Source organism: Rhinoderma darwinii, chromosome 2 (genome assembly GCF_050947455.1).
Source record: "Rhinoderma darwinii isolate aRhiDar2 chromosome 2, aRhiDar2.hap1, whole genome shotgun sequence".
Taxonomy (NCBI): Eukaryota; Metazoa; Chordata; class Amphibia; order Anura; family Rhinodermatidae; genus Rhinoderma; species Rhinoderma darwinii.
Genome location: NC_134688.1, coordinates 182,536,182 through 182,545,974, shown reverse-complemented (window position 1 = coordinate 182,545,974; position 9,793 = coordinate 182,536,182). Strand labels below are relative to the sequence as shown.

Genomic DNA, 9,793 nt, shown 5'->3' with positions numbered 1-9,793 from the left:
ATGTTCTGTTCCCACGTCGCTGTAAAAAGACTGTGTGTAAAATGACGGCTTGTCAAAAGAAGTGCAGGACACTTCTTGAGATAAGGGAGGAAAGGCAGAAAAAGGATGATCCTGGAAGGCGCTGCACCATGTGGCGCCATGCTTTTTGTTATTTCCAGGACACTTCTTGGGACGTTTTTGGAGCCGTTTTTCATAGACTATTAAAAACAGCCCTAAAGACGCAGCGAAAACGCGAGTTGCTCAAAAAACGTCTGAAAATTAGAAGCTGTTTTCCCTTGAAAACAGCTCCTGATTTTCAGATGTTTTTTTGTTAAGCGTGTGAACACACCCTAAGGGTGGATTCACAGACAAATTTCTGCTGTGACTGAAAATCAGTTCCATTGATCTGAATAAAGCTCGCAGAAATCCATACACCCGCTACAGAAACATCTCCCTTCAGATGAATGGAACGCTTTTTCAGAAATTTCTGCAACAAAGTTTGCAATGTGTGAATCAACCCTAATGCCATATTCACACGGCATGTATTTTTCAGGCTGAATTAGAGAGAAAACGGGCTTTGAATCCAGGCATTTTTGATCATTGCAAGCGTTCTTAAAAAGGACCTGTCATTAGGTCATATAACTTGAACTAGTTAACGGTCCTGAATAGCACTGTCTCCAGCACTATTTTTCTTTTTTTCCTGGACCCCGCATTCCAGAGATATGGCCCAGTTGTGTTGGCTCCCTACATTTGCTAATTTGTTGTATTTAGCCAATGGGGTGGAGCTAGCTTCCCTGTGTCTGATGCGGACCAGGCAGCTCGAGGGTAGTTCACATGCAGCAAATTAGCATATAGGGAAGCAACACAACAGTGGGCCATATCTCTGGAACGAGGGTCTAAAAAAAAAAAAAAGGGAAAAAAACCCCGCTGGAATCAGGGAAAAAGCTATTCGGGTCAGTAAGCCAGTTCAACTTAAAAGGACATAGTGACAGGTCCTTTTTAAAGCATATTTTGATGTTTTTTTTAAAGTGTCACTGGGAAAAATCAGGTAAAAATACGCTTCAAACTACAGTATATTTCATAAAGCATTTTACGCTCAAAAAATAAGCAGTGAACATGCCCTAAGAAGAATGGGTCAGATTTACTACTGTGTCTAGAATGCGTCGAAAAAACGTTTATGCTGGCTAAATGTTAGCTTAGGAAATCTGCACCAATATTTTTAGGGAAACCTGTCACTATAGTAAATAAAGACAGAATGCAACACACTGTTATAGACAAAAGGATAGAAGTGGATCCAGCGCTGAGTTGTATGTGTCCGTTAAAATAGGAAGCTTCTTCCAAATTTTATTCGAAGACAATTAAAAAATATTGAAAAAATGTGCAAGTGTTTCCCCAGTACAGAGAGTGGTTTGGTGGCATCGAGCGGTGCCTACGCGTTTCAGGCGCTTACTGCATCCTTAATCATGGCTGGTTGACAATGGTTTCAATATTTTTTAATCATCTTCGAATAAAACTTGGAAGAAGCTTCCTATTTTAACGGACACATACAACTCCGTGCTGGATCCACTTCTTCTATCCTTTTGTCTATGCTGCCCGTGTGCCGACACGAGGACCCGTGCGCTATCAAACAACTCATGCCTGTGATAAGGTGAGCTGCAGGACCACTCCTATTTCTTTGTTCTAACACTAAGGTTATGTTTACACAGGGCGGATATGCTGTGTAAAAGTGCACAGCGCATCCGCCTTGGTACACGCAAATTGTGGTATTTTTTTGGTTGGAATGTCCGCAGCGGAAAACAGATTAAAAAATTACGCACTTACCCGTAGCCATGGCGACACATCTCTCTGCTGTCCTGCAGCCCAGCCTCCTGGGATGACGTGTCATCCTATGTGACCGCTGCAGCCTGTAATTGGCTGCAGCAGTCACATGGGATTACATTTCATCCCTAAAGGCCGGGCTGGACGCATAACCAGAGAGATCTGGGTAAGTATAAAATTTTTTTCATTTTTTTTTTTTCTTCAGTGAGTTGCAATTTTTGCGGCAGAATCGCAACATCTATTTGTTGCGGGTTTTACCTGCCCATTGAATTCATTGGGAAAACTTGCAGTGCCTAAATTGACATGCTGTGGACAAAGGAAAAAAAAAAAGCACTGCAATTTTATTTTTCAGCTGATTTTTTTAACGTGATGTGCTGCTACTGTATTCTGCTGCAGATATTCCACAATGAAATCAGTTGTGGAAAATCCGAATTGTTTATGCTACGTGTGGACGTATCCTAATTAGGCTGGGTTTACACGACCTATTTTCAGACGTAAACGAGGCGTGTTATGCCTCGTTTTACGTCTGAAAATAGGGCTACAATACGTCGGCAAACATTTGAATGGGTTTGCCGACGTACTGTGCAGACAACCTGTCATTTACGCGTCGTCGTTTGACAGCTGTCCTCGTCAAAAGAAGTGCAGGACACTTCTTTGGATGTTTTTGGAGCCGTTTTCTCAGACTCCAATGAAAACAGCTCCAAAAACGGACGTCAAAAACGCGAGTTGCTCAAAAAACGTCTGGAAATCAGGGGCTGTTTTCCCTTGAAAACAGCTCCGTATTTTCAGACGTTTTTGGTCACTACGTGTGCACATACCCTAAGAGTTATAGTGGGTACAATTAATCTACTAAACAGCCCACCAAACTGCCACACAAGAGGGGGTGAAAAGGAAGTACTAACTAGTCTTGGGGAAAACAAGCCGGTATTACATTAGTAGGATTTTTGTGACACTATCGGACTCTTTATTTTGAATAGGTTTGTCATTGTGTTCTTAGCTTCACATTATGTACACAAGAGCCATCTGGTAGGTGGCTCATAATCTAATATTCTCCAATAATTAAAAAAAACAAAATTTTATGCAATGGCTGTTGCTTTTGGTGATTGTTTGGAAGGCTCTGCAGTTTACAGGTACCCAGTCCTATTACTGACCAGCCAAACCTCAAACCATAACCTTAAAGAGGCTCTGTCACCAGATTTTGCAGCCCCTATCTGCTATCGCAGCAGATAGGCGCTGCAATGTAGATTACAGTAACGTTTTTATTTTTAAAAAACGAGCATTTTTGGCCAAGTTATGACCATTTTCGTATTTATGCAAATGAGGTTTGCAAAAGTACAACTGGGCGTGTTGAAAAGTAAAAGTACAACTGGGCGTGTATTATGTGTGTACATCGGGGCGTGTTTACTACTTTTACTAGCTGGGCGCTCTGATGAGAAGTATCATCCACTTCTCTTCAGAACGCCCAGCTTCTGGCAGTGCAGATCGGTGACGTCACTCACAGGTCCTGCATCGTGTCGGCACCAGAGGCTACAGTTGATTCTGCAGCAGCATCAGCATTTGCAGGTAAGTAGCTACATCGACTTACCTGCAAACGCCGATGCTGCTGCAGAATCATCTGTAGCCTCTGGTGCCGATGTGTCCTCGCTCGTCTGACACGATGCAGGACCTGGGAGTGACGTCACAGCGTGATCTCTGGAGAACACGCTGTGTCTGCACTGCCAGAAGCTGGGCGTTCTGAAGAGAAGTGGATGATACTTCTATACACAACGCCCAGCTAGTAAAAGTAGTAAACACGCCCCGATGTACGCACATAATACACGCCCAGTTGTACTTTTGCAAGCCTCATTTGCATAAATACGAAAATGGTCATAACTTGGCCAAAAATGCTCGTTTTTTAAAAATAAAAACGTTACTGTAATCTACATTGCAGCGCCTATCTGCTGCAATAGCAGATAGGGGTTGCAAAATCTGGTGACAGAGCCTCTTTAAGAAAAAAAAGGAGGGTATAACCGTTACAAAATAAATCGTACAGATATGGAGTATCAGAATTGCTCCCTGATGGTTGCAATAATAGAAAAGGATACAGACCATAAAATTACTTATTCCTTGACCCTTATAATAAAGCAGAGCAATCAACCCAAAAATGATAGCCCAGCATTTAGTTTCCCCAAAATTGGCATGGTTGAGAGAATCCGCTAAAATACAACTTATTACATATATATTAAAAATGAATAGCTTAGGGTTTCACTTGAGAAACATCAGGATAAACGTTCCTTTGCTTACAACGGATAGCAGTGAGGTTGAGTTTGGGAACACTATTTGTCTGCAATGTTCGAATACCCTGTTAATGGCCCCGCGTTTGTGGGTAAAACAGCCCTTTACCTGCAAAATCGTGTGGGCATAAAGGGTGTATTAATTAATGGCCACACGATTTTGCAGATAAGGGCCATTTTACCCACAATAACGTGCGGCCATTAACAAGCTATTTGACAGCCGCGCAGAACTCGGTGACGGCGCAGTTGTTAGCCGCATTGTGGCCGGGTCAGGGCAGCTCTGTGTGGCCTTACCCTAAGGCCTAATTCATACGAGCGTATTTCACGCCCGTGTTACGCGCGTGAAAATAACGGACGTCACACGGACCTATGCAAGTCAATGGGGCCATTCAGACATTGTGTTTTTCACACAGCGTGTATCCGCTGTGTGAAACACTGCATGTCCTACACTTGTGCGTTTTTTGCGCATCACGCATCCCTTGAAGTCAATGGGTGCGTGAAAAATCACGGACAGCACACAGACGCACATCAGTGTGCTGTGTGTGATTCACGCAACAGTTGCTAATGGAATGATTTTGAAAAAGAAAAACACCTCCCTCAGTTCATTTTGCTGACGTGAAACGCGTGACATACGCGTGTAAAAAACGCAGACACACCATACACTGATGTCACACGGAACTGCAACGCAGCGTTTTTACGCGCGCAAAACTGACACGTTTGTGTGAACAAGGCCTAAGACTGATGGGCAAGAGATAGATTTCAGACTAAAATGTAGCTAATCTGCAGTCACTGATCATAGTTGTACACTACTGGAGCAGAGCTAAAGCAGCCACCACTAAAAAGTGTATGTATGTGTGTGTGTATATATATATATATATATATATATATATATATATATATATATATATATATATAAAAAAAAAAAGCAAGAATCACCGATGGGGTAGTGGCGTAAATATAATTTTCAGATGTGCCTTCTTAGCAGCCAAAAAGGAGTTCAGAAGAAAATAAATAAAATAAAGTCATACATGTTAATATAAACTTTTATTGAAAATGACATAACATGAAATTCTTGATTATTGGAGATTACATTTTTACAAGTCAGAGATACATGGCTGTTAGAAAGTACATTCTTAAGAACCCAATAATTACAGAGCGTTATGCATCCTTATCCCAGAATGTGAAAGTGATTTCTAAAAAGAGATTTATGGGTGGGACTGGTAGTGTTATACAGCAGTAAATATAGAATTGGAAAAATAATTTAAATTGCAGACAATGCAAATCTATGCTAAGTGTACTAGCCTTGTATAGCATCCCTTTTCCTACCTTTTCAGAGGAAACACTTTTGCGGATTATTTATAAGATTTCATTCTTGATCATAATTATGGCTGCCTAATTTGCAGTCTCTACCAGTGAATACAGTATAAAGGGTCATTATACAGTGGTAATGCCAAGTGTATATTACAGTGAGAAACACCTTAGTTGCTGGCCAGTGACTGGTGAATGGGAGGCTGAAAGCATCGGACATGTTCCACGGATGTATTTTCTCCATCTCCAGCCTTCAGGTACTTATCCAAAATGAAAAAGATCTCGTCATTGATAATCTGGAACTTACGGATACGTTCAACCATTTTCTTCAAAGGCTGCATACATTAAATCAAGATGGTTAATTAAAGGCACACTAACAGGTAAATGGCAGTAACATCAAATACTACACTTCCTATCTTCTTCCCAGAAATTCTGTGAAGAGCACAAGACCAGCATTTTTGCAATCATTCTGTAAGCCTTCCACATGAACCCTTTCACCGCCAAGGACTTATTTGATACGTCATGACTTTAAACACTTGCCACGACTAGACTTACAAAGCTAAGTCTTCGTATTATATTAAAGCCCAGAATCTTTGCTTTCAAATGCTACAAAATCTCTAAGTGCAATATCAAGGAGCAGAAGTTGTATGAAGTTCTAGTTTTGTGCTTGTATAAGGGAGGGGTGGGAAAGAGGAAGCTACAAGTGACAGCATGAAGAATGATCACAACCTGTTCCGGTCATCCCTACCCCGTACAGCCTTCAGTGACCACAGGGAGTAATACAGGAACTTTTCTTCATGTTATCACTCTTACCAATGAGAGGAGATATGTGCTGTCAGTCTAAGGTTAAGTGGCATGTAACTTTTATTTTTAGGAGGTGTTGTGGGTCTCTCAGGCTTTGCTTCGATCAGACTTTTAGCCCCAAACAGGACTAGTCATTTTTTGCACGTTACGACAATGCGAAATTGCACTTAAAGCACCCAAGAGTGTAAAATGGGGGTGGCATTTGTACGAAGCGTAAGATGTCTACTTTCACAAAATTACCACCAGAATGCCCACGGTGGAGAGAGTTGTATGGAGTGGTGGGCAAGCCTGCACGCTGATGCTCCATACAACTCTACAGGAGGTACAGAAACAGCTAAGGACTATCGCGTTTATTAAATATAGGCAACTTTCATTGCTGCTGGTTACTATGGTCAGGGGATGAATTGTGTCACGGCTTGCCAGTTATCATTCTCGAACCTCATTTTCCAGAAGACAATATGATGATCATGTCAGTCTTACTAGACAAAGATCAATATAAAACACCATAGCATGTACAGCATTTAAAGAAAACACTTGGGAGTATGGGAGCAATTTAAAGAAAGGATTCAAAAATTAATTTGAATAATTTTTCAAACACATTTATAAGAACAATGGCTGTAAAAAGTATGTTGGGGGTGGGGTAAACCTTGGGATATGTCAAACTGGGGATGTCATGATATCAGAATTTGGACTTCGATGTCGATACTTTGTGTAGTATTGCGATTTCGATACTAATTCGATACTTTGCCAACAGTAATAATAAAAAAAAAAGGTTCTTCCATTTTCTGATGTGAGGCGTGAGGATGAATTTAACCTCCACGTGCCTCACATTAATAGTAATTAACCCCATCATGTTTCTCAGTCATAATGGGTTAATGTGTAAGGTACATGATGGGGTTAATTACTATTAATATGAGGCACATGGAGGTTAAATTCATCACACCACGTTCCTCACAATAAGGCCGGATTTACATGAGCGTGTGCGTTTTGCACGCGCAAAAGGTACTTAACAGCTCCTTGTGTCACCCTCGTATGATGCGTGGCTGCGTGATTTTCGTGCAACCGCCATCGTTATGACACTATGTTTGCTTTTCTGTTTTCCTTCATAGTTTTTACTGCTGTTGCGCGAATCACGCGCGTCACACGGAAGTGCTTCCGTGTGCTGCGCGTGATTTTCACGCACCCATGGACTTCAATGTGTGCGTGATGCGCGAACAATGCACAAATATCGGACATGTCGTGAGTTTTACGCAGCGGACATACACTGCGTGAAAATCACTGACCGTCTGAACGGCCCCATAGACTAACATAGGTCCGTGCGAGGCGCGTGAAAATCACACGCGTTGCACGGACGTATATCATCGTCTAAATAAGCCCTAAGTGAAAGAAAGTAGTTTTGATTTTATTTTTTTTACAGCGTACACATCATAAACGACGCAAAAAAATTGTTGTGCAGGTTATTACGGCCGCACCAATACCGAATATGTGTATGTTTTATGTATTGAGACTTATTTTACTGTTTATTGTAAAAAAAAAAAACAAAAAAAAAAAAAGGTGTATGTGTATTTTATTTAATTGAATGTTACTTTATTTTTAAACTTTAATGTACTGGCATTTATCAGATCTGTGCCAGTACATTAGCCTATGTACGTATAGTACACAGGCAGTTGTTAGGACATACCTAAGTATGCCCTAACAGGAAATATGGTAAGACAGCCCTGGGGTCCTTCAATAGACCCTGAGATGTCTGCCCATATATGGTATGTCCAAGGGACATCCCCCCTCATTTTCTCCTGAATGCGGCTGTCAGCTTTGATCGCTGCATTCAGGAGAAGAACGGCGGAGATGAGAGATTTCTCTCATCTCCACTGTTATAGAGCGGGGCTGCGGTTGTGTAATACAGTCATTGCCCCGCTCCTGACATTAAGTGCGCGCGCGGTCAGCATGAGGTCATGCGGCCGTCGCTGCACTAATGAGTGGCGCAGGCACAGAGGACAGAACATGGGGGTGTTTTGTAGTGCGCCCGCCATGTTCTGTCTTCAGTGTCGCCGCTCATTAGTGCAGTGCTGGCCATATCGCATCATCCTGACCCCGCGCACTTGTTGTCAGGACTCAGGAGCGAGGCAATGACTATCACACAGCTGCAGCCCCGCTCTCATACATTCATGTGTTACTATACTGAGCTGTGAAGCCGCACAGCTTAGTATCGAAATACATGAAATAACGGTATCAAACCGTTTGGGGATGCAGAGTATCGAAACAGTATCGAAGTTTCGATGCATCGTGCATCCCTATGTCAAACCATTAAACTTTGGTGCACAGGATTGTTCCACAACTACCACCTCAATTGTTTACGTACCACGCTCTTGATGATTTCATCCTTGCTATCATGCTTCTGAACCTTTAGTAGGTGATAGCAGAAGTCCAAGACATCAAATCGTCTGTGTTGTCCCAGGAGCACAATGATCATACAACCAGCCCAGTGCAGTCCATCACCAAAGCACTGCCTATTACCCAGGAACAAGTTTCAGTCAATCAAGGATGTGCACAAGTCAATGCTGTACATTTTTAAGCCATGTCTTCCAAGCTCCTAATATAATGTATTCATACATAGTTTTCCTGGTTATGGGGCTGATATTTTAAATATTAACATGTAAGTATTAGACTGGATTCACACATGCCGTCTTTTGTTGTTGTTTTTTTTTTTTATAGCCAATGCCAGGTGAAGATCCAAAAGTATAAAAGAAAGGCTTAGGCTACATTCACACATTGCAATTTGTTGCAGATTTTGATGCAGATTTTTTTGAGCCAAAAGTGGATCCAGGAAGAAGTTCTTATATTTCCTTTTGAAACCACTCCTGGCTTTGGCTCAAAAATCTGCAACAAATTGCGATGTGCGATTATAGTTTTCTAGAAAAAAACTGCATCACAAACATACGTGTGAACCCAGCCATACGGCTCCATTTGAGAGACGTATATTTAGTGCAAATAACAGGATCAGATCAAGGGAAAGCAGAAAAATCATTTCCAAGGTTTCTATTGGGACACCTTTAGGCTGGGTTCACACGTGGCGGAATTTCACTTAAATTCTGCTGCGGACACTCCGCAGCGTTAATCCGCAGCGGAGCCGTTTGTCCATTGACTTACACTTTAATTTAGCAGTGTTCGTTTAGACGAGGCGTAAAATTCCGCTGCGGAGCATAGGCTGCGGAGCGGAATTTGGTGTCCGCAGCATGCTCTGTCTGTTGCGGAGCAGTGGCGGACTCATGGCGGAATTTCTCCATTGACTTCAATGGAGATTCTAATTTCCGCAATGAAGTCCGCAGCTGTCATGCACATGTTATGTGTGCTGCGGATCCGTCTTGCTTTTTTAACTTGACATTTCTTCATTCTGGCTGGACCTATGTATTTCGAGGTCTACAGCCAGACTGAGGAAGTCAATGGGGCTCCCGTAATGACGGGAGCGTTGCTAGGAGACGTCAGTAAATAGTCACTGTCCAGGGTGCTGAAAGAGTTAAGCGATCGGCAGTAACTGTTTCTGCACCCGGGACAGTGACTACCGATCCCAATATACATCTATCTGTAAAAAAAAAATGAAGTTCATACTTACC

The 9,793-nt window shown here is 42.0% G+C and overlaps 1 protein-coding gene across 2 annotated transcripts in view; it reads right to left on the bottom strand.

The window, feature by feature from the left end:
• Positions 1 to 5,099: 5,099 nt before the first annotated feature.
• Positions 5,100 to 9,793, bottom strand: part of CYFIP1 (cytoplasmic FMR1 interacting protein 1) — a 109,053-nt gene continuing 104,359 nt past the window's right edge. For both annotated transcript variants that reach the window (XM_075852575.1, XM_075852576.1), the window contains 2 exons: positions 8,542 to 8,689; positions 5,100 to 5,713 (listed from right to left, as the gene is read on the bottom strand). In XM_075852575.1, the coding sequence (XP_075708690.1) occupies positions 5,549 to 5,713; positions 8,542 to 8,689 (313 nt within the window). In that variant the 3' untranslated portion in view covers positions 5,100 to 5,548. The remainder of the gene's footprint in view (positions 5,714 to 8,541; positions 8,690 to 9,793) is intronic.